Raw genomic sequence first — 26,280 nt, forward strand, 5'->3', positions numbered from 1 at the left:
TAGAAGGGCAGGATCACCTCCTTCGACCTGCTGGTCACGCGCCTTTTGATGCGGCCCAGGATACGGTTGGCTTTCTGGGCTGCAAGCACACACTGAAGCCAGCTCATGTTCATGTTCTCATCGACCAGCACCCCCAAGTCCTTCTCTGTAGGGCTGCTTTGAATCTCTTCTCTGCCCAGCCTGTTGCTGTGCCTGGGATTGCTCCGACCCAGGTGTAGTAGGACCTTGCACGATTCTACAGGTACATAGCAAATTGTGTGGAAGGTTTACATCTTAAGTAATTGCATGTGAATGAGATGTAGAGGAATTTCTACATTGTTTTATATTATCTTGTCTCAGTTTAATTACGGAACTTTTGCTTATATATTTCAGTGGCAAAATTAAAAATGCAAGTTCATATTTAACACTAACAGAAGTTAATTGGTGGTCTGTATGTAAAAAAATTTAATTGTACACTGCAGGTGGAAAATATTTATTTAGAAACGCATACAACACTTATTTTGAAATAGCAAAAGTTCAATATAAAATTTTAAGATTATTACACTTGTTACTAAACATATTAATCTGAGCAATAGCATGCTATTAATCTATGCATATCTCAGAATAAAATTGTAGATATATAATGCAGTACAGTTGGTATTTTCTACTTTCCATTTTTCTACTCTGATTGCAATTTAGACACTAAATAATTTTATCAGAAACGATTCCTTAAAATAATCCAATATCCTTTTAGTTAGATAAAACGTTTTGTTTTTTAAAACTAAATTCTATAGCAATAGTCAGTTTTCCTATAAAATAAAGCAATAAATTATAAATCAGATCTATTAAAAAAAAAAAAAAAAGAAGCAGCATTCCTGTTAAAACAACCTATCTACAAACGGACATTTAAAAGTACCATATATCATTTGAAAGTGAATACCAAAACCATGATTATTTTTTCATCTTAACCAGACAACTTCCTTCCTATATTCAATTTATAACACAATGTCTTATGACACTGGTTAAGATTGCTGCTTATTCAGATGCTGGATAAAGACATACAGGCTTGGAAAGAAAGTTACTCAAAAGATAACCTCTACAATAATGTGACATTACAAATCTGCTATTATACCATCTGATCTTTGTTCCTAAGAAAAGTCCAAAAGCCTTTTGTTTTCTGTTAAATACTAAAAGGCTTTAAGGATGAAACACCCCTGAAATATATATATTTATATATATATATATTTACTTAAAAAGAACCTATAAGCTAAAATACATGCATCATAAGGTCATGTCTAGAACAATAAACAAAATCTCTCAGGGCCTATTCTCTTCTCTGTTCAGGCTCTGGGACTCAGCCCAAATGGCACAGCACAATTTACCTCAATACGATTGAATGCTTTTATCATAAAATCATAGAATAATGGAATCATAGGATGGTTTGGGTTGGAAAGGACCTTAAAGATCATCTAGTTCCAACCCCACTGCCCTAAGCAGGGACACCTTCCACAAGACCAGGTTGCTCAAAGCCACATCCAACCTTGGCCTTCAACACTTCAGCTATGGATCATCAAACTTCCCTGGGCAACCTGGTCCACTGTTTCACCACACTCACAGTAAACAATTTCTTCATGATAACTAATCTAAACCTATCTTCTTCCATCTAAAGCCATTCCCCGTGTTCTATCACTACATGCCCCTGCAAGAAGTTCCTCTCCATCTTGTAGACCCCTTTAAGGACTGAAAGGCTGCAACAAGGTCTCCCTGGAGTCTTCTCCAGGCTAAATAACCCCAGGTCTCTGTGCCTGTCTTCACAGAGAGGTGTTCCAGCCCCCAGTCATCTTTGTGGCCTGGACTCCATCGAGCAGGTCCACATTGGAGGCTCCAGAGTTGAATGGGGTACTTCAGATGGGATTTCACAATGATGGACTAGAGGGTGAGAATCGCCCCCCTTGACCTGCTGGTCATGATTCTTTTGATGCAGCCCAGTATCAGAAAGGCTGGCTTTCTGGGCTGCAAGCTCACGTTGTTAGGTCATGCTGGGCTTCTCGTCAATCAATACCTCAGATTCCTTTTCCACAGAGCTGCTCTCAATACAGTCTCCACCCAGCCTATAGCTGTATTTGGGATTGTCCCAACCCAGGTGCAGCGCCTTGCACTTAGCCTTGTTGAACTTCATGAGGTTGGTATTGGCCCATCTCTGGATGGCATTTCTTCCCTCCAGTGCATTGACTGCACTACTCAAATTGGTGGTGTCAGCAACCTTGTGGAGGGTGCACTCAATCCCTCTGTCCATATCTCTAACAAAGATTTTAAATAGTGCTAGTCCCAATATTGGCCCCTGAGGAACGCTGTTCATCTCTGGTCTCCATTTGGGTATTAAGCCATTGACCAAAACTCTTTGACCACAACCATCCAGCCAATTCCTTAGTCACCAGGAAGTCCATCCATCAAATCCATGTCTCACCAGAGAAAGATGTCATGTGGAACAGTGTCAAATGCTTTGCACAAGCCCAGGTTGATGACATGACATCAGTGCCTCTTAACTTGTCCACCAACACTATCACCCTTTGTCCTGGGTTTAGCAGTGGCAGTCGTTTTTCTCTTTCTTGGTAGCTGGTGCAGTGCTGTGTTTTGACTTTCAGCTGGGAACAGAGCTGAAAAAAATGATGTTTTGGTTTGGCCAAGGACTTTGTGAGCCTCATGCTCTGCCAGTGAAGAGGGAAGCCGGGAGGAAGCAGAGACAGGACACCTGACCCAAACTGACCAAAGAGGTATTCCATACCATGGCACGTCATGCCCAGGAGGTAACAGAGAGTTACCTGGAAGGGCTAGGTGGACTGCAGGGTTGGAGGAGGTATCGGTCGGTGCTTGGTCGGGCTGGGGGGGTGAGTTATCGGTCTCCTGGTGATGAGGTGTTGTATTCTTTTCCCTTGTTATTTCCTTTATCATTACTATTATTGGTGGTAGCAGTAGTGATTTGTGTTATACCTTAGTTACTAAACTGTTCTTATCTCAACCCATGGGAGTTGCATTCTTTTTGATTCTCCTCTCCGTCCCTCCGGGAATAGGGGGAGGGCAAGAAGGGGGGGAGTGAGTGAAAAGCTGTCTGGCTGGGGTTAAACCACGACACCCCGTTATAGAAAGCCACCAAATCTGCCAGGCATTGCTTAATGAAGTGATGTTGGCTGTCACAAATCACATCCTTACTGTCTGTGTGCCTTAGCATACTTTCCAGGAGGATATACTCCATGACCTTGCTAGGCAATGCACTGCAGTTCACTGGCCTGCAGTTCCCCAGGTTTTCCTTTTTTTTTTTTCCATTTTAAAAGTCAGTGTTATAATTCCCATTTTCTAGTCAGTGGAAACTTCATCAGACTGCCATGACTTCTCAAAGATCCTCTAAAACTTTAGCTATATCTGAAGTGCCTATTGACAGTGTTTCCTGGCTTATGCTAATTCCTGAACTAGTTTGAGAGATGATAGTTTATACAACCCCAAACCATTTTAATGATTACGATAATGCCTTATCAGTATTGACCATCTTATGCCAGTTACATTGGCTTTGTTTAATTTAATAAGTCCAATTTAATTCACTGGTATATATGTAGTGGTAAAATCCTAGATACTTCATTTTTATATAGTCTTTGCAAACTATGTGTGTCTCCATTGTTGCGATTTCCTAGTATATAACATTTGAAAGAATTTTTTGCTTCATCCTGAAAAATAAATGTTAAATAAAAAATCAGCAGGGAACTGCATATTTTTTAAAACAGAATAGGAAAGCAAACCAATTCAAAGAAGGCTCTGAGTCACAGAAAAAAATTACAGCAACTATTATTGAATCTAACTAAGAAAAAAAAATCGTATTTTCATCACCAGAATTTCCACTGAGATGAGAGACTGATAATAATTCATAGAAGCACTGCTAAAAGTGGTTGTTTTGTTTTGCTTTGTCTAACACTTTTCTTATTGGTGATTTGAATGAGAAATTCGATAACCTAAAATAGATAATAACAACTTTTGTGTGAATCAGCAAGTGGGAGACACAAGTGGCTTTCAAATGTTAAGGTCTAGGGATATTACACGGAACATGGCATAGGAGCACAAAGGTTTGTGTGCTCTTTCTAGTGTGCACTAGATAAGAGTTTGGTGTTTCTTCCTACCATAACTTTGACAGGAAGGCACTTTTTTTCAGTAAAGTGTAATCTATCACCAGCTTTGGTACTGCAAGTAAAAATTACGTATTTCTCAAGAGAACTGACAACCATTGAAAAGAGAGAAACTATGGGAACTGATTTTAGAATTGAAGAAACTTAATAGTCTTTATTTTGCCTACTTTTATAAATTTAATAATTACTTTCCTGGTTTCATAATTTTATGTTCTCTAGCCTTCATTTACTTATGAATCTTTATCCATGACAAATCATGTAGCATTTACTCTTCCTAAGTGAAAGTTTACAACCATTTAAAAACTGCTTTAAGATGTGTTTATACGAAACTGTTTAAGAAGTGACTGTCCCTCAAGCTAATATGAGATAACTGACCATGCTCTTCTAGGCTAATGCAATGCAGAATAAAATGTATCTCATCAAATCACCAGTGGGAGCAATTCATTTATCATTATTTTATCCAGCATTACTACGGAGGCAGTAACCAGCAACTATAGAGAAGCAATTTTTGTTACTCTCTGAGATAAATGTAGCTGGGTTATGTCACTACACTTAAAGAAATCTATCCTGTGCTGTGCTAGCTCACTGTTAAATTTGAGAAATAACATTTAACCTTTTAACTTATCAAAGGCATACTAATTCTCAGAAATTCAGTCTCAGTTGAAAACTCACTACAAAAACACACACAAGATCTGACAAGTGAATCAGGTCTGGTTTACTGTTTGGCTGGTTTTGCTATTCCTTTCTTGCCATTAGAAAACAATCATTAATAAATGTAGACATACTTATAGCATTTTAAGTATGTTTATATATACTATTATGGAAGGAAAATCAGCTGAAATACTTGAAACTCCACTTCCTGGCTCACAGGATTATATGTATACATTACAAACAAACTAACAGTTTAGTTTCCCACTACTATCATCTTTTCCCAGTGTTTCACGGTTTACTTATCTAAATGAACTCAGAATATATGTGTGCTTCATAAAGCTTGTTCAAATTCTTAGTACACGATAGAATTTTAAAGAACACGTCTAATACATTATTTATTTGTTTATCATAGCACACTGCCACTTTCTTTTCAGTAAGTTTTGATCTCCCAATGGATGTCTAGTCCCATCAATTTCTTTCCCTACTCTCTTTAACTATAGATCTGTTTCACAGCACCTTTATAACACCCTCAGATTCTTGCTTCTAAATGTATAATTAACCACCCACAAAAACAGCATCTTTACAGTTGAAGCGCATGTTCGTTCGTTCATCCATTCATTCATTCATTCATGTAAGAATTCCCACATTCAAGTGAGATTTGATTTAAAACCATTCATTCTAATATTGTCTTTATCCAAAGCACAGTGATGTATCTTGTGCTTTTTCTGTTTCTTTTCATAAAAGTTTAGTGTCTTCTGGAATAAAAGGCCACACAGATTAAATTTAAGCAACAGAATTACCTCTGATTCTTTTAGTTTGCTGTTAAGTATATATCTTCTCCTATTAATAACTATCATTCCATAGTAACACATATGCTCATCACCTTCAGACTCGCTGCGTATCTTTTGACTTTATGTAATGTGAAGACTCACACTGACTGTAGACTAGGACTATACATAACTCTAAGGATACTGTTAGGAAATTATTTTGCATGATGGTTCCTTTGTTGCTTGTTTTAGCAATCACTTACTGCACCTATGACTTTATTCCTGATCCACCAGTTCTCCCTGGGATACAGGTACAACATGCAAATAGCTTAATGTGATACAGCTGAAACCTAAAAATAAACAATACTCCAAAACTTTGAAATGGAAAGAAGGGAAAAAAAGGGTTAATAAAATCTGACCAGTTTGGATACCTACTTTAAGGTTCTTCTATTTGAAAGTGATTTTTACTACTTGGAGGACTTATTAAAAGAAGATATATATCCCTGAGCTACTTTTCCTGCAAAAAAAAAAAAAAAAAAAAGAAGCATGATACTTCCTAGGAGACACGACTATGTGAATTTAATTCATTTGAAGAGCATCAGAAAGACAGAAACACAAAGTGTCGGGAATCTGACTTATAACAGGGGCATAAAAAATAATCACTTTCATCTGTTTGTCTAACTAACAGATAAAAAACAGCCATAAGTACTTTCAAGCTATGTATGTAAAAGTGTTCAAGATTTCAGTGGCTATGTATAAAACAGAGAAACTACAACAGGTGAGGAAATTCAGAAACTTGTTGTTTAATAAACAAACCTACAACGTGACTCACTATGTTCCAATGTGCAATCAACAGACACAGGAGAGACTAACCATGCTTATAATCTTGGAGACACTTCATGGAATGTCTGAGATACGGATGGAAGGCAGTTAGGCATCAAAATGTTTTCCTTCAACAACTCAGCTACATGTGTTCATGTTTGCATCAACCCCATATGAGTAGACTAAGACATACTTGAATAGCAATTATTTTGTTGTAATTCCTATGAGCAAGTTCCCTAGAACTCCAGTAGAGAACCTCTTTTGTTTTGTTTTGTTTTGTTTTTCTCTCCTGATGGATAAGCAAGTCTAGATGACCTATAGAGTTAAGTTACTCTTTCTATGTATCAGAAGTTTCAGCTGAAACTCAAGACATTTTTGTTCATCTTTCTGTGTGACAGCCTAGACTATATTGTTTGCTTCACTGGCATATGTCAAATGTGTTCACATTGAAACATGAAGACAAGAAACAGTGGAAATCTAAGTAAACCAAACTCTTTCATTCTTTTAGTTTATGCTCAGGAAACCAATCTATACACTAACTACATGTAGTGGTATCGGCTACTTCTTCAGTGTAGCTTTTTTGGGGGGTGGCTCTTGTTTACAGTAAATTGAAAAAGTAATTGTGACAGTGATGTGAATGAAGAAAATCAAGAGACCTTTCCAGAGTTCATTTTATGATAGAGAAGTGCTCATATATCTTCATACATGAAAAAAATCAGGTATACATACTAAATGAATTGTAGAATCAAAGAATCATAGAATAGTTAAAGTTGGAAGAGACCTTAAGGTCATCAAGCTCCAACCCCCCTGCTGTGGGAAGGGACACCTCACACTAAACCATCTCACACAAGGCTTTGTCCAACCTGGTCTGCAACACGGCCAGGGATGAAGCATTCACAACCTTCCTTGGGCAATCTATTCCAGTGCCTCACCACCCTAACAGGAAAGAATTTCCTCCTTATCTAAACTTCCCCTGTTTAAGTTTTAACCTGTTATACCTTGCCCTATCACTACAGTCCCTAATGAAGAGCACCCCTATAGGTAGCCTTCAGATACTGGAAGGCTGCTATGAGGTCTCCACGCAGCCTTCTCTTTTCCAGGCTGAACAGCCCCAACTTTCTCAGCCGATCTTCATAAGGGAGGTGCTCCAGTCCCCTGATCATCCTCGTGGCCCTCCTCTTCACTTGTTCCAACTTGTTCTATGTCCTTTTTGAGGACACCAGAACTGCACACAATACTCCAAGTGAGGTCTCACGAGAGCAGAGTAGAGGGGCAGGATCACTTCCTTCGACCTGCTGGTCACACGCCTTTTGATGCAGCCCAGGATACGGTTGGCTTTCTGGGCTGCAAGCACACACTGAAGCCAGCTCATGTTCATTTTCTCACCAACCAGCACCCCCAAGTCCTTCTCTGTAGGGCTGCTCTGAATCTCTTATTTGCCAACCTGTAGCTGTGTCTGGAATTGCTCAGACCAATCTCTTACTTTAAAAAAGAAGGATATGTACTAAAAAGTGAAAGAATAAAGTAAAGATAAAAAAACATATGGAAGCCAATACACGATATATTGAAGAGCTGAGATTTTAATTATAAAAAATAAATCCAAGAGTATTTATTTCAGTTACTGACATAACTGATATAAAGAAGTATGAATAACAACCTGTTTTTTTTTTTTTTTTCTAATTGCTTGCACGTGTATACTGGAAAAGTGATAAAAAATGAATTATTTTCTTGGGTCATACTGTAATATACTTATTGGATACCATCCAACATATATTTATAAAAACATTTTTTTAATATACTGTCATCTATATTTATCTATGCAACAGAAATAAACCTAGAAAACATAACTTTTCAACCACACGCATCAAAAGATTAACTAAAATATTAATGCAGATTTTAAAACGTCTAGGATTTATAGTATGGCAAGGAAATGACATAATTCTCAGCACATTTCTGAATTTTCTTAATCAGTTAAGAGGTATTAAAACCAGAACAGATAGCATGCTACTGTCTATGTATTCCTTGATTAAATGTAATTTATATGTACATACCCACATCTCTTAGAGCTTGTAACTAGATATTAAGTAACCAGAATTCACCCATATTGTCATAAGAGATGCATTTTTTAAGTGCCTGAAATGATGAATGTTTCCAATTCTAGGTGAAGAGTTTTAGGCTTTCCTTCCTACTCTCCCAAGCAGCATGCGTTCTCTCAGATTACTTCCTGAATAAGAACGAACTGTCTTTTCTGTTTGTTTTAGAATGTTTTTTGTTTGTTTGTTTGTTTTTTTTTAAATCACCTAATGCTGAGAGCAAAATTGAAGCACTGGAGAGTTTGCTGTCCAGCTGTTGTAGCATAAATCAATATTTAAAATACACAGTGGCTATTTTTCTTCCTTTGAAAGTAGGACTTCAGGTCCTGAATTTCTTGTTCTTTTAAAACCAGAAGTTTATCAATGTTAACCAGAAATCCTAATATTGGTTTGTAGCCAGAAGCACTACTTCAATAGTAAATAAAACAGTAATATACTTCAGTGATAAAGTAAACAAAACAGTAATAAAATTGTTAATTAATGTTTGACTTCTGTTTTTCTCTGGAGTAATTTCCAAGCCCTAGTGTTTTATCAATAAGGAGCTAATGCATTCCAGCTTCAGGGAAAGAATTCCTTCATTTCTTGATTTCAGAAAGAGTTAGTATAACAAACTTTTGTGACAGCTCACAAGTGCACGCATAAAGCTGGCCAATGTAAAGAGGAGTACCTGAAGGAAAATACAACCTTTTTGATATTTTTCCTAGAGATAAATCTTCTTCTAAAATACTAATTTCTAAGATACAGGTGGACTGCAGGCATTCAGAATATCATCTTATTGCTGACAAATTTTTATGCCTGGGGATTTATGAGCTAGCAGATGACGATATACAGTTTTGCTTCTGTATTCCTCTCCTACTTTTTGCCATGAAGCTTTTAACTCTGTAATTATATCCCAGATGAACAGTGTACTTCTTGACACTCCTCCCCAGTGGGCAGCTGTTTCTAAGCAGATCTCTCTGTTGTGAAGTAACCTCCCTTGGGTTTAACACTGTCAAAGTGCATTAAGAGCAGATATAAAAGGTAAGAAGCAGATATGCAGTGCTATTTCTGTTTGACACACTGTCCTTCTATCCAGTGTTTTCTACTGGTACATCAAAACTAAACCAACAGAATAAATTGTTAACCTGTAACCTCACCCAGTCTGCATGCAGTCTATTAAGTCTGTACTCCTGTGATTCACACTCTTGTGTTTACTTTGCTGCTGCATTTGTTGTTTCACTTTATTTTGCTCCCAATTTTACATTGTACTCTCAGAACCGAAATACCAAGGTGAGGAGGCCTGCACTGGAGGGAGGGGAGGAGGATGCTGTGAGTGGCAGTTAGTGGCCTGACAACTTGCACGAAGAAAACCGAAGCATCTCTTTTTCCCTCTGCCTCTTCCCACTGACAGCCCCAGAGCACATCTGCGTCACACACAGGGGAGGGGGCGGCTTGGTGAGAGGCGCTGAAATGGATAGAAAATTGTACACTGAGAACCTTGACAGCCTCAGGGGCGTGATTTTTTTATTTCCCTTTCTCTCCTGCGTACAGTGTATATAAAGGAGCCCCTCTTTCTGTGTGCCAGATCTCAGCATTTGCCACCCCAGATAACCGCAGGCATGGGACTCCCCTGAGAAACAGGATGGGAAGGCGGGAGGTGGAGACAGGCTTCCATACGAGTTTTTCCCCTCTGGCTGCACTCGGTCACGGATCTCTAAGAGAGGGAGGAAGAGCCACCTGCCTCCTGCTGTGGCTGCTGCCGCTGCAGGTCCTCTCCGGGCTGTAGCTCGGTTCCCCGCTAATCAGATTAGCGCGTCTTCTCAGCCTCCCTCACCCGCTCTTCCCTTGCAAGTGCTTGTTTCCCCTGAGAAATGTCTCTCATTCCTGCTTTTCTCTCCTCCCCTTTCCACTGATCACCGTGTAATTCTCGTCAGCTCTGGGCATCTTTGTCTATCCCTCTTTCCTGCTGGGTGTCTACCTCCTCTAGGCTCCGTGCATCGCTCCATCCATCCATGCATCCTCTCTCTCTGCACTGCTGAGTGCTCGCATCTCCTCCCGTCGGCTGCCACCCCTCGCTCTACAGCGCAGCGCTGCCCGGAGGAACCACCGCCACTGCCGGGAGCGGAGCCGCACCGAGTTGCTGCTGCTGAGACCGCCGCCGCCGCCCGGCCCTGCCTGGCCGCTGTGAGTCGCTCCTCAGCCCGCGCCCGTACCCTGCCCGCCGCATCACTATGTCCGGCTCCGGCAGGAAAGACTTCGACGTGAAGCACATCCTGCGCCTCCGCTGGAAACTGTTCAGCCACCCCTCGCCGGTGGGAGGCCCGGCGGGGGGCGGCTGCCTGCCGCCCGACAGCAGCTTCGAGCACTGGGGGCCCAGCCAGAGCCGCCTGTTGAAGAGCCAGGAGAGAGGCAACAGCATCTTCTGGAAGAAATCTGCCTCCTCCGCCTCCTCCTCCGCGGCTACCACCGCCAGCCCGCCCAACGGGACATTGCTGTCCGCCTCCAGCCGGCCCGGCGGGGGGCACGGGCTGGGGCACGGGCACGGGCCGGGTCCGCCGCCGCCCCGCACTGTCTTCTACGTGGAGTCCCTGGAGGAGGAGGCGCCCGGTGGGATGGAGGTGGCCCGGGAGCCCGAGAAGCCCCTGGAGCCGCCGGAGCGGGAGGAGGCGCCGGGGGGATGTGCTGATGGAGGCAGCCGGGCAACAGGTGATGGAGGCGGGCACAGGTAAGGGACCCGCGGCTGCTCCGGCGCAAACGGCGCGTGTCGGGGTGCGTCGGGGGGTCCCTGCCCCGTGCCCGCGGTGGTAGGCTGTCAACCGCGGGGGCTGGGGCACAGATGAGCTGGTATGCGGACATTTTTGCTGGAGGGTCGTGGGGCTGAGGTTGGGAGGACTCTTCCTTTTGAAATGGCAGGGTTTGGGAGTGTGAAGGGCTCCCCGCCGAGCGGGAAGGGCGGGCGAGGGGCTGCCAGAGGGTCTCAGGAGACCTCGGGCATTCGCGGCGTCGGGGTGCCGCGGACAGGGGATGCTGCCGTTGCCCCTGTCCTACTGCTGTCCTGCCCCTCCTCTGCCCCTGTCCTGTTCTTTCTCTGCCTCAGCTCCTGCCCGCGGCGCTGGCCTGGGCACACGCGTATCTCAAAGCCGGTGCTCCGCGCTGGGGATCGTCACCACTCAACTTTCTCAGAAGTTCATTAAAATGATAGCGGGAGGTGATGTTCTGGGTATTGAGATGGCAGGTGAAAAGCTCAAAAGTAAAAACCTTCGCTTTTGTGGAGCTTGGCGACTAAATCGTGTCAGCCTCAGAGAAAAATTGTTAGTTTTACTAGTCATCAACTGAGTGACTCCTGAGAATATGTGAAAACAAGCAAGACACATCCAGGTGCTTGTGTCTCATATGAAAGTTCAGTTAATGTTGAATTGTTTTTCTTTCTCAGTCCTTGTCCCCTCTTCTTCCCCCAGCCCAAACAGAAATTAAAATCATTAGAAGTAAATGTAGCGAACACAGAACTATCAGAAATACGGTGACACAAATAATCCTGAGGACGAAATGCTTCATTGCTTTAACTCTGCTTGCCCCCACCTCCCCATGGTTAAAATAATTGCATTTTCATTTCCCTTGTAATTTACTGCTTTTCCTATAGAAAAAAAAAAGGAAAAAAAAAAGTTCTTTTTCTAAGCAGAAAAGAATTATTTGTGTTCTTTATATTGGTAGTAAAGCATATGGTATTAAATATTTTATTATATTTTATCTGATAAAGAGACATTGCTGTGTATGTGTTTGATTTTAATATAGCTGTAGATAAATATACATGTGCATATAACTTTAAGCATGTTAAGCCTTTCAGACAGACCTAAAGTAATATATTCTCTACTTGAAAATCATAAATTGTTTTGTCAGTTATCATAGTTAATTTCATAGAAACTACATGACTTAAAGAAATGTGGAATAGCTGATGAATCAATTAGGTAATATTTTTAAAGGAAAAGCATTACAGAAGTTTTCATGAACACTGGGAATTATTCTGAACAACATGATGCTTATTGTAGGATTCAAAACAAATTGTTATTGAAATATGCTATGTGACAGGTAAAACAAAATAAATTTATCTCTTCAAGTTTTCTGAACTGAATAGAAGAGGTTAAAAACTGGCACAAATATAATCCCATTCTATAGATTTTACATTAGGTATGTCACAGATCTGAGAGTCTTCAGATATCTGCAGTGCTGACAGAAGCTTACTGAATTTTAATGGCACCACTTAATTTGTCCAGAAGAATTGTCTTGCTAAATGAAATTCCTCATCACATATATATTCTCTGCTAATATAGAACTAATTTATTCTTACTGCTCTTTTTTTTTATAATCCATTTGTTCCATGTTCTTCATTCGCTGCTACTGAAGCTACACACCCAGTCATCAGTAGCTCCTCATCTCTTTGAAGAAATATGCTAAAATTGTTCAGATCTAGAATAAGTAAGACAGGGAGATACCATTTTATTATTAATGAAAATGCCACCTTTTGAGATATTTAGATGAGATAGTTTTAGGGTCTGAGACTTCTTTTTCCATCCAAGATTCTTTCATTTACCTATATGAGTCTTGAATGCTGTGGCAAGAGGTGGTCAAGTGATGCAGAAATATCAGTGCTGTGCTTGAAAGCTCTGTGATCCAACAAGCTTATAATGCCCTTGCAAGTTATGTCTTACTGCTTCTGTAGAAATTAGCCCTTCTATAAATCCCAAATGCCACGGAAAAGAACACTTTCCACTAGACCAGCTTGCTCAAAACCCTGTCCAACCTGGTCTTGAAAAATTCCATCTAGTTCCAACTACCTGCCAGGGCAAGGATTCCTCACAATAGGCCTTGTCACTCAAGGCTCTGTCCAACCTGTCCTTGAACACTGCCAGAGGAGCATTCACAACTTTCTTGGGCAACCTATTCCAGTGTCTCACCACACTCACAATAAAAAACTTCTTCCTTGTATCTAACCTGAACTTTCCCCGTTGAAGTTTGAGCCCATTGCCTCTTGTCCTATCACTACAGTCCCTGATGAAGAGCTGCTCTCTGGCATTCTTGTAGGCCCCCTTCAGATACTGGAAGGCTTCTATGAGGTCTCCATGAAGCCTTCTCTTCTCCAGGATGAACAGCCTGTCTTCGTATGGAAGTTGCTCCAGTCCCCTGATTATCCTCATGGCCCTCATCTGGACTTGCTCCAACAGCTCCATGTCCTTCTGATGTTGAGGACACCAGAACTGTACACAATACTTAAGTGAGGTCTCACAAGAGCAGGGTAGAGGGGCAGGATCACCTCCGTCAACCTGCTGGTCACACTCCTTTTGATGCAGCCCAGGATACGGTTGGCTTCCTGGCCTGCAGGCACACATTGCCGACTCACATTCAGTTTCTCATTGACGAACACCTCCAAGTCCTTCTCGCAGGGCTGCCCATTGGCATTAAGAAGAATGAAGGGATGGACTTCATACATGGCATAAAGTACTGACCTAATGGTTCTACATTCAATTTTGCATTTGTAAAAACAAACAAACAAAAAAAGTTTTAAAGTTAACAGTTAATATTAAACCACTATTTGATTACATGAAATTGCTTGAAAATTTGCATATCAAATTGTTTTAGACCCTGTATGACAAATCTGGCAATAACTGCATTAGATAGTTAAACATAGATTCTATTTTTATCTTAATTTTGTAAGAAAAAGCTGTAGAAACCAAAATCTGTATGCTGAATTTACAATTCATATTTATAAATCAATCACAGAAATGCTTGGAAAATAGCAGTGGCTAAGATTTTCTATACAGCCACTCGCTAGGAGTTTATAATGGAGTTTATCATAATAGCTTATTTTACAGGACACATTAATCATCCCTCAACATGAAAAGTATTCACTTAATAAGCAAAGAGTCGGTATTTTCTTTCCTCGTTCCTCAGGGAATGATAGTATACTTTGCTTGGTTTACACTGTCTGAATCCTATGAAGATATCATTACTCATGAACCCTCAGCACCGTTCACCACTATACTCAGTATGTGCATCATAGACTTCATGGGTTTATCTTTACAACTGTCCTGTTCTACAATGGTGGGGTGAGTCAGAGAGAGATATAAAAGCAAAAAAAGAATTGAATTTCTCATTTCAAAGCATACAGCTTTTTTGTCTCAGTTGCACCCATAAGTAATGAGCCCTTCTGCAAAGCAGTCCCAGAGTCCTCTGGCTGCATACAAGAGGAGTAAGTAGCACAGGATTCACTAAACATTTTGTTTGAGGGTAACTTGAAGTAGATATGCCTAGTCCATACAAAACAAGCAGACAGTGAGGAAGTCTTTCATAAAACATACAAGCGTTTGATAAATCAGCTTCTGAAAGATGGCAAGTTGTCCCACCATTAGATACTGTTTAACAGTATAATGTAAAGCAAGAAGTGAAATGACTGAGTACCATGCCTTTCCTACGCAAGCAGTTTCACACTAAAATCTTGCTTTGCCAGAAAAAGTCATGAGGAAGGAATTTTTTCTACCATTCCTGTCAAACTTGTCAGTGGGAAGCAAAAAGTTCAGTATTAATGGGAATCCAAAAAGTTAAAAAGTAAGAGCATAATTTTGTAATTCAAACATTAACTGAGCAATTTAGTTTAGAAGTCTCTACAGTCAGAACTATTTATTTAAATTAAACAATTTTTTTATAAGAAACAATAATGATCAGTGTAAAATCAGGAACATAAAAATGTGTATTTTTAAACTAGAAAATCAAAACTGTTGGATAAGCATTTATTTTGTGTTTTTCTGTTCTGATCCCACAAATATTGTACTTTATGCTTTTGATCATTAATTTCTCCCAAGTCTTCCTTCTTTTCTCTTAGAAGCCTACCACCTTGTGGTTAGCACAACGATATAGAAGGTTACGAGTTTGAAACTTGATAGTATAAGCAAGAATTTCAATGCAGTTTTCCGATTTAATAAGAAAACATTCTGATAATTATAGAAAATGTAGATAAAATTCCCATCAAAATTTAGAACTTAAGTACTTGGTATACTGTTCTATGTGTACCTTGTCTCAAGAGAGGATCCTGGGCTTTGTTTTCTAAGTAGATGAGGTTTTCTTTTTTGCAGCTGTGACCTTGTTACCTGAGCTTACAAAAAAGGGGGATCAAGACTGTGTCTGTCCTGTAAACTCTCACATCTTTAAGTACTTTCTCAACTGAACACAGAGAATGTTCAACTCAATGCCTTTCTGAGTTGCTATCTTCTTTGTATTATTTAAATATCAAAATATGAACTGTGGGTACTACTGTGATAGCCAAATTCTAAAATTAGGCACCGTAGATGTCAAATTTGTAGCTGTTTGCATTTCCCATTTGACTTGGCTAGCTAACTGCTCTGTTAGCTGTGTTGTGTTAACTGTGCTTTGTTAGGAATGTAATTTAATGCTAGAGGTGGAATATAGATCACATAACTCTGCATTTATAGGTTATAGAATCAGAAGAGAATAATTATTTTTTCTTTACCATGAGCTGACTTTTCCTCAGTTATAAAACTTAAAATAATGGTTACATAACTTCTATGCTTTTATACTCACACTTTTTCGTGAAAAAAAAAAAAGAAGCAGGGTTCATACACAACACAGAACACAGACCTTTTTCTTCCAATGTACTGGTTAATTCTCAGAGGATGCATGTTCTGTGCTTGGGATACAAAAGAATCTTGTGATAAAAAAATAGTGCATGATCATAGTGAGACTGTAGGTACACATAAATGGAATTAAAGTCAGAGGAAAATCTAGTTCTGGAATTTCCCATGTTGTCTTCAGCTTTGCTATCTGTAGAATGTCATTTCTAATGTGGATTGTTTAGGGTTTTTTTGGTTTTAACAAAGGAAGAGGAGCAACACACATCATTTCATGTGCTGTTACTTTTTGCATTCACCACTTGGATACAGGGCTGAAACTTGAGAATTCACTGTATATATCCCACTGCCACTTGAACTGACAGAATAGCTAATGGCAAAAGGAAGTTGTTGATTTTTGTGTGGATAATTACAACAGTGATTGTATACTTCCTGTGCAGAAAGATTGGAGTAGATGATAGCTGAAGGGATAGCAAGCCTTCAGTGTCTTCTGCTGCATTTGGGAACCTAGTAGTAAGGACAGACTCATACACTTTTCTTCTTGGTGCTCCCAAACTTACTTCCTTTTGCTCCCTCCTCTTTAAGCTCTTGTTGTCTTAATTATGTGTTTGCTTTCTGGTTCTTATTCTTTTTTAGTCCTTTCCACAATCTCAAACCATTTCTGAGTTTCCTTACTTAGTGTCGTGAAACTTAATGTTCCAGGTCACTAAAAGAAACACTGTCACATATATTATCAAAAGTAATTTTAATAGAAATTTATGAATATGTGGTTCAATTTGATGGCAAGGTTCACTCTATTACATTCAGGAAAAGTTTGTGTCAGAATTGGCAATGTTTTATATGGGATTTGGTTAAAGTGATTTAGACAGAATTGAAATAATGTGTATGGAAACCAAAAATACAAAGGAATAAGGGAGACCTTCCTGTTGAGTCATGAGGTTCAGACTAGACCCCCCTTTATAAACAAACAGAGCCTAGGTGCAGCTGGATCTAGTCCTAGTCTCAGACTTTGGCAACACTTTATGTTTAAAGGAATTTAAAAGAAAATTGAGGTAGGGGTTTTGAAAGTGAAAAATGTAAGGGAAACCCTCCCATTGAGTCACAAGTTTCAGATTGGAACCCCTTGTTTCCTAAACTTCCTCTTGGAGAAGAGCTTGAGTGCAGCTGGACCCAATTTTAGTCTCAGACTGGTCAATGGTTTGTGTCTAATGAAAGAAATAAAGAAAATAAGGACATCCTCCCTTTAAGTCAGACTCAGCAGTCAAGGTTGAGACTAGACTCCCTTGCTTTGGAGAGGAGTCTAAGTGCAGATGGATCAAGTCTAGTATCAGACTTGGACAATGGTGTACATCTAGAGGATTACAAGTGTAATTTAGGAGCAGTTTGTGTTGTTAAAATGAATCATGAGATTTCTAAAAACACTTGGCTATTGAAGCTAATATATATACATTTAAAATGAAGTAGCTAAGCTAAAACAACATACCAACATGGAGAGACAGGAATATATAGATGTATATACATATATACACATACATATGTTAAAAATTTTCCTCAGGTGCTGTGAAAAGTAATATACTCACATCACCTTTCTCAACACTCCTCAATGGACAAAAGGTTGAGTGTCAGTGAGCAGCGATAGCAGTCCAGGCAGATTATCCGCCCTGTTTCATAAACTGAGAATTTACTAACTTTGAAGGCTGTGCCACTTGGAGGGACGTGACTGGTCCCAGCCCACTTGGGTCCCAGAGAGCTCACTCTCTCTTGGGACTACTATTTCTAGGGTCTTAAGATGATTTGCTTTAGTCAGTAAATTTTCATCTTGGTCTCAAATCTTTTCCAGGGAATGAGTTACCATCTCAAAAGAACTCCTGATATGATCAAGGAGTATGTGACCTTCCTAGTATCTGCATGGCTGTTCCTACCTTTGTTAGGCAGTTACAGTTAATGGTCAGGGGTTTCCAGCTGTCTAACTCCTTGCATTTGGGCAAAGTCTGTGGCCTAATAGTAGCTGCTTGTTGAAACAGAGGTGTCCAGAAAAGAGGAAAGGAGGGGGATGCACCATCATACTCAGATAGTCTTACTTGATTTTACTGGCTTCTCTTAAGATCTGCGTCCTTGGTTTACTCAACAGGTTGCTTACTGTAATGCAGAACTGTCTATTCTTCGCTGTATCTTGCCCTAGATAGTTTCACAAATCAAGTGCAATTGTCCTATAGTTCCTTAACAGCTTGTCTGATCTCTCATTCTGATGTTTCTCTGTCACTAATTTTTGAATTTCAGTATCATTTACACCTTCCTCCAACTGATCTGTCAGTTTTAATGGAATTTGAATAGAATTACCATTCCTATATTTTCTCTCCAGCTCCTAGTTTTACTGTTTCTCTGACCAGTTTCCTCAGCCGTTGCCAAGTTGATGATACCATTTGTTATGTTTAATGGGTCAGTAAGACACCTAAGTTTGAGTATTTCATTCTGTCAATGATGAGGATTTGTCTTCTATCTTTCTTAGATGCACATTTTTGAATAAGGTGAATTGTCTTCTGGACATGCCTGTTTCTCTTCACTGAGTGTAAGAGTAGTCTAAAGTGTTTAGTTCAAATTTAAATGTTCATTTTAAATGTTTAATGTTCAATTAAGTTTGAGAAAATGAACATCATTTGGAGTCTACATTGCAAATTTAACTGCTTTAAAATGATGGAACTAAGTTAATTAAATGCATTGTCATAGCATTAATAAAGAGTGTATCTCTCATCCTAATAAATGTAGGGGTGCTGCTTTGAAACATTGACCCAGTAAAATCACTAGAAAGCAAGATCTGACAGTTAATTTTGTTGTTATCCCTGTACTTCAAATATTAGCTAAAACATTTTTTTTTCCAGACTAATTTTCAGAAATGCTTGCACTGTTTTGCTGGAATGTTTCCAAAAGATTCAACATGAAGAAAACATTTGGCAGTGAAAATATCAGCTGCACAGAAAGTGGCTAAATCAGTAAAATACTTCTGAAACTATGGTTGTCATACAGGTAATATCAAACAGCGTTAGAAAAGGGAAATGCTGTTCAGCCTTTCTGTAGTAAAAGCAAAAGCTCATACAGAGAAAAACAGCTGGGAAATCTAATTGATGTTGAATCTGTAGGTAAGCCTCCTGAAATAATTTTGGCTTGAATAGTTTTTGTTTGTTTGTTTGTTGTTTTTTTTTTCTGTTAAAAAAAAAGTTAATAATGGTAATATCAATATATATACATCTGTATGTGCACACAGACATCTAATATGTATCAGAAGTGTTTCCTAATATAAACATCATAATGCATATATGTATATAAATGGGGTGTATGTATACATGCTTTGTGTTTATGCATATACACATAGTTTTAATCTTTAGATTCCTAGTTATTAATAAATAAATTGTAGTTGATTTTCCTATGCAATTTTTGTGATCAATAAAGTTCACTTAAATGGTATAGATGAAGAAAAGGTAGAGCATATTGCTTGAATCTCTGCTAGATTCAGAAGTATGGTGCTGCTACATATAGGTTAACATGTTCTTAACACATGAACATTGCTTTCTAATAGCTATTTCTTACCCTTGTGACACATTTTGGTTTTATGTTCTGTTTCAAGTGGATTAAGAGATTGCTCTTTTATATCTCAAACTTGCATTTTTTAGGTGAAATCTGCTTCTTAAATATTATACTATGATGTTTTAGCAGAACTTTGGAGCAGACGTATTTCCTGCTGGTGTTTGAGCAATTTTTTTAAAATACGGGATTGGTGACCTAAAATAATTTATTTTCACTAGCGAAATAGTTAGATGTGTCCCATTAAAAGTTTCAGAAAGGAAATCTGTCCTGTAAAAAGTTGAGAACTGCTGCAGCTTCCACAGTAAGCCAAGTGTGTAGTCATCCCTAGTAATACTGAATAAACCCCAAACTAAGCCCCCAATCCTAAACTTTACCAAAAATATAATCTCAGTAGTGCCTAAATTTTTAGATTTTTATTTCAAAAAGTCATAGTTTACCAAGAATTTTACCCACAGTTTCAACTTATTATTGTGATTTTACATTAAAATGTTCAACCTTTTATAACATTTGGATTTGCATTTTTCACCCGTTTTTACCCTTGCTCTCACTCTAACCATATGGAAAAAGCAGCATCGTTTTGATCTTATGATATCTTTTTGCTGCTATTGTAGTGTTGCTTTGTGCAAAGCTCAGAGGGAAACCCCAGACCAAATCAAATCAAAGAGCACAAAAGATCCTTCTATCTGAGCGGGTATAATCGCACATTTGTACCTTCTTTCCTGAATGTAGCCCTAGAATTGAATCCTGTTTTGCCTCCTAATTGTTTATAGTGATTCTTAAGCTATGTAAGTATGTAGGTGATTCATACCTATAAATAGGGTTCAATATGCAACAATACAGAAAGAAGGAAAATACAGAATGCATATCTAATGGATTGTTGTGTTGTGTTGTGTGGTTTTGTTGAAACTATCTGCTACTGGAATATCTTATAGTTTATCAATGAAGAAGTTCTTTCAGGGCATAGAAATTGTCTTACGTTTCTTGGGCAAATGTTCTAAGTATGGAGAAAGCATGCAGAAAGAGCAGTCCTGCTATATTTGCAACAGTATGTGGTTCTTCAGATATCAGCTTTCTGTTCTTAGACTTCTGGCTATCTGTGGAGATAAATATTTCCTTTTATGCTTTAGACAAGTTAGGTGTATCACTAATTCAGGCCTTCAGTCACTACTTTTTCTCAAATTCCATGTTATTCCTCTACTTATAAATTGGACTCTAGAATAATATTAGTATGCATCTATTCATTTTTAATCTCCACATGCACTCAAGCATTTTTATGCATGCAATTGAATTATGATCATTTGTGTATATCAAGAAGATTATTTTTATAAAATTATTACATAATTTTATAGTATTAACCATCATGCTAAATTTGTGCCTTCTGCTTGTAATGTCTAGTGGCTTTATTTATGCAAGTTGATTTTTATTTTGTCTGTTGTTTTGCCTTAATTTTTATTATTAATTTATCCACAATAATAACCTACTCTTTATGTTAATTATCTGAAATTCAGATTAAAGCTACCCCCAAATAAATATGTGTCCCTACCTTACCCCCTGAAGTATCTATAGTAAACAAAACTTAAAAGTATGAGATTCAAAGCAAGGAAGACAGAAGGAGAAAGAAAAGGAGAGAGAAGTAAATAATATAGAATAAAAAATTCCTAATATTTCAAATTAGTCTTCCACTGGCAGACATAAGGGCTTCAAATTGCTGCTACATTTCAGAAGATCTTTTTGATAGAAAAAGCTTCAATAAATAGTTGTTTGTTAATTAACAATACCTTCACCATATTTGATTATAATTAATTCTCCTGAATTGACATTTGCATATCTTGTCATTTTAATTTAGAAGAGAATGACTTTGTTTTGAAAATGTAATAGTCTTTGAAAGGATTGAAATTTAGATGAAAGTGAATGCTTCTGTGCACTGTTCATTTGCAGTGGAAGTGGAATTTATGAAAACTGCTATAAAAGGTATGCAAGAGGAAAGCCTTGTTCACATGGAAAAGGTAGGGAAAATAGTTCTATCAGGTGGACTTCTTCATATATTTCTTCTGGGCCCAGTATTTTCACTGTAGTCACTAATGAGTAAATAATGAAATAAAGCATGAGCTTCTTAAAAATAAAGACAGAAACAGGCTTAGAGTTTCCACCAGTATGTTACAGAAGAGAAATAGAAAGAAATAATCTTGAAAAAACAGAATAATCAGAAGAGATAGCCAGTGGGATCAAATGCCTAGATAGAAGTTCAGCAGAAGTGTTGCAGTTAGTGAAGAACAAGTAAAATATGAGGCAATGATGCCATGCTGCAGCTAAAATGTAATCATGGGAATACATGAACAGATATATAGCCTGGAAAACAAATAATTCCTCTGATCAGCTTTGGTAGAGCCTTAGCTGTACTATATTGTTCAGGACAGTCAAGACAAGTATGGGTTGTCTGAAGAAATTAAGAAATTCCAGGCAGAAAAACAACAAAAAACCCCAAGAATTTTAGAAAACATGTACCAAAAAAATTGCCATAGGATATCTATCTGTATCTATATCATCTATATCTATATCATCTATATCATCTATATCTATCTATATAATCTATCATCTGTATCCATATATCTGTATCATTTATATCTATATCTATTTATATAGCGGGCCTATAGGTATATATATCTATATTTATATTTAGGGGGCCTATAGGGATGCGGGGGATGGACTATTCATTAGGACAGGACAAGGGGTAACGGGTTAAACAGGGGAAGTTTTAGATTGGATATAAGGAAGAAGTTCTTTACTATAAGGGTGATGAGGCACTGGAATGTGTTGCCCAGGGAAGTTGTGAGTGCTCCGTCCCTTGTGGTGTTCAAGGCCAGGTTGGACAGAGCCTTGGGTGACATGGTTTGGTGGGAGGCTTCCCAGCCCATGGCAGGGGGGTTGGAACTAGATGATCTTTAAGGTCCTTTCTAACCCTAACTATTCTATGATTCTATGATTCTATAGCTGTATCTATCTATATCTACATATATTATTTTTTTAAAAGGTTTTTGCAATATCATTCTTCTGCTCTTCCTATGAAAGGAATGTAGGAAAAGACTTGACTTAAAAGATTTAAATTACCCAGGAGATGATCAGTAAGAAACTGATTCTACAGATATTGATGCACGTGAACAGATTTCCTGGGAGTGGTGTGGACCATCTGATGTGTGATCTTAGAAGAACAGGCTAGACCAGTGTTCATCAATCATGACACATTTAAACGTGAAAGCCCTCCTGACTCGAAGAAGTAAGTGCATTAAATAATCTCTCACAGTCTTTGTCAGTCAGTATGATTCCATGAAATGATTGGCCACAGATACTGCCAAAGAGTTAAAAAAAAGTTCTAACTTTTCATATGGGGATTAAATGTCTTTTGTTATCATCCCATTTTTACAGCATTCTTTGTATATAATTTTATAATTTAAGTACCTGCATCTCTTACATTTTATGACATCCTTGTTTAATTTGCTCTTCCACTGAGGGTACTGTGGTGTGTCAAATCTCATGGCTATGCATAACCAAAATCAGTCCCCACCATGTTAGGCATTTAACATACGCATATCTTAAAAAGCTTAGAGTTTAAAGAAATAGTACTAATTGGAAATAAATGCCAGTATTACCTGTTTTGGTTTTTTTTTTCAAAAAAAAAAAAACATAACACTGAAACAAAAATAACTGAAATATATAGGGAAATTTTAAAAACTAAAGAAGCCGGTTTGAGTCTGAGTCCTTAAAGGCAAGACCCTTTATCTTTTACAAATAGATGTTGTAAAATAAATTCACCCACCGTACTCATAAAAATTAAGTTAAAGTGCATAATCAAAACTTGTGTGTTTAGTTCCTCAAACTCTATAATTTTAATTATGTGAAAATGCATATGTTCTTTTCTGCACAACATCTTCATTGATATGCCCCAAATAAGACAATTCAATGTCATGTATCTCATTATATAATATAAAAAGAGTTTAAAGAATATCATTAAGTCTTTGCTTCTGGAAACAGTGAATTAGATACAAAATAGACTTAAAAGTAGTTTTGAATAGTTTCCTAATAGCATTAAGTATTCTGTAGTGCCACTTGTCTCAAGCCCATCTAAGCTGGTATGTTGATTTCTCTTCAGGTGACACTGTTTTCAAGACAAGCTTCTAGCATTACTAAAGGAGTTGTAATAATGTCCTAGGCTCTTAATCCTCTTGTTATAAAAGAGTACAAAGCATTAAGAGTGTAATTCACAAAATCAAACATGGATGTATAATCAAGGAGATTGCTGTCCAAAACATCCCGTTTCCTTTGTGGTGGTGTTTGGGAATTATGTTACAAAAACAAGGCAGAGAGTAATTAAGAAAGGAAGAAATTTGCCTTGTCTGATGAACCCTCACTTAAGAGGCTTCCTTCTGAAAGAGAAATTAGTTGAAAAGATTCTTTCCAAAAACTTACACACTTCCACATGACATCCTTGTCTATGAACTGGAGAAGACATAAATTTGGTGGATTGACCACTTGGTGGATAAAGAATTGGCTGGATAGCTGCACACAGGTGCAGGCAACACCCCAATGTCCAACTGGAGACAGGTAATGAGTGGTGTCCATCAGAACTTGGTACTGGGGCCAATCCTGTTCAACCTCTTTGCTGGCCATATGGACAGTGGAATTGAGTGCACCCTCAGCAAGTTTGTCGATGACACCAAGCTCTGTGGTTCGGTTGATATGCTGGAGGGAAGGAATGCCATCCAGAGGGACCTTGATACGGTTCTGAAGTGGGCTGATGCCAACCCCATTAAGTTTAACTATGCCAAGTGCAAGGTCCTGCACCTGGGTCGGAGCAATCCCAGGCACAGCCACAGGTTGGGCAGAGAAGAGATTCAGAGCAGCCCTACGGAGAAGGACTTAGGGGTGTTGGCCAATGAGAAAATGAACATGAGTTGGCTTCAGTGTGCGCTTGCAGCCCAGAAAGCCAACTGTATCCTGGGCTGCATCGAAAGGAGCGTGACCAGCAGATCGAAGGAGGTGATCCTGTCCCTCTACTCTGCTCTCTTGAGACCTCACTTGGAGTATTGTGTGCAGTTCTGGTGTCCTCGACATAAAAAGGACATGGAACTGTTGGAACAAGTGCAGAGGAGTGCCACGAGAATGATCAGGGGACTGGAGCACCTCCCATATGAAGATCGGCTGAGAAAGTTGGGGCTGTTCAGCCTGGAGAAGAGAAGGCTGCATGGAGACCTCATAGAAGCCTTCCAGTATCTGAAGGGGCTACAGGGATGCTGCGGAGGGACTCTTCATCAGGGGCTTTAGTGATGGGACAAGGGGTAATGCGTTCAGACTCCAACAGGGGAAGTTCAGGTAGATAGAAGGAAAAAGTTCTTTACTGTGAGGGTGGTGAGACACTGGAATGGGTTGCCCATGGAAGTTGTGAATGCTCCCCTGGCAGTGTTCAAGGCCAGGTTGGACAGAGTCTTGGGTGATATGGTCTTGTGTGAGGTGTCCCTGGTCATGGCAGGGGATTGGTACTGGATCTGAGGGTCATTTCCAACCCTAACCATTCTATGATTCAGTGATTAAGAACCAATACAGGTGTTAAATATTTTGTCAATTATATGTCTACTACATTATATATTCATTTCCTTGTGCCTGACACAAGAACATTTTGAAAAGATCAGTAAAAATGTTCAAGATACAGAAAACTAAAAAAAACCCTAAGATTAATTAATCTCAAGAATTAATCTCACAAAGATTTTTTTTCTTTTTTTTTTTTTCTGCAGACTCATTGATATATACAACAGAGGCATACCTAGGTGTATGTTCTTTTGCAAGTGAAGTCAATAACTTCACTCTTCAGGGGTGTGTTTTTCTCTCTTGCCTGTTCATGTAGTCTAAACAGAGCTAATCAAATGATTACTGTGCTGTAGGAAAAGCTCAAATATACCTCAGCATATGAAAACAGCAGTTGGGAAAACCCCACCCATTGCATTCTATTACAAACCCCACTCATTTGTTCATTCTATTACAAACAGATGATAGGTGCTCCGGCTAATATTATGTAGATAATATTGTCTGCTAAAACTTTTGGAGAAAGTATGATTATGGTCTAAATTAAGCAGAAAAATATCAGTATGTCTTTTTCTGTATATATTAAAAGGTGAAGAATCTATGTATTTCAACATATACACAGTTATGTTCCTGTGTATATAAACATAGATAGGCAAGCCAGGAAATCAGGAACAGTATTCCGAAGTACTACTGCCTCTTTATTCAAATGTCATGTTTTGATCATATGTCCTGAACTCTGCTGTTGGGGCCACAACACTGTAATAAAACTTACATCTCTGCACATTTCAGCGTATTGAAATGCCAAGTAGATGGGTCCCAGCTTGTTTTCTGATTTGTATTTCTTTTTTTTTTTTTTTAATATATTTTTTCATTGCTTCCTTTTTTTTCTGGAAAAAATCCAGGTAATGGTATTGCCTTTTTGTCTTTTCATAATAATGCTAAATTGGAGGAGACCCTGGTGCAGCTCAGAAAAATACATTTCCTGTTTGCATGCAGGTGAAACTTATCTAAGATTCCTTACTAT

The 26,280-nt window shown here is 38.6% G+C and overlaps 1 protein-coding gene and 1 long non-coding RNA gene across 3 annotated transcripts in view; both read left to right on the forward strand.

The window, feature by feature from the left end:
• The window catches only part of LOC133220028 (uncharacterized), a 901,957-nt gene that overhangs the window by 188,930 nt on the left and 686,747 nt on the right, over positions 1-26,280 (forward strand). The gene's annotated exons all lie outside the window — the stretch shown is intronic.
• KLHL1 (kelch like family member 1) overlaps positions 10,609-26,280 on the forward strand; it is a 195,855-nt gene continuing 180,183 nt past the window's right edge. Inside the window, exon 1 of the mRNA XM_061367773.1 lies at positions 10,609-11,188. Coding sequence (XP_061223757.1) covers positions 10,695-11,188 — 494 coding nt within the window. The 5' untranslated portion in view covers positions 10,609-10,694. The remainder of the gene's footprint in view (positions 11,189-26,280) is intronic.

Source organism: Neopsephotus bourkii, unplaced genomic scaffold, assembly GCF_033783945.1.
Source record: "Neopsephotus bourkii isolate Nb327-2 ecotype Australia unplaced genomic scaffold, CSIRO-AGI_Nbou_v1 NB_1394, whole genome shotgun sequence".
Lineage (NCBI taxonomy): Eukaryota > Metazoa > Chordata > Aves > Psittaciformes > Psittacidae > Neopsephotus > Neopsephotus bourkii.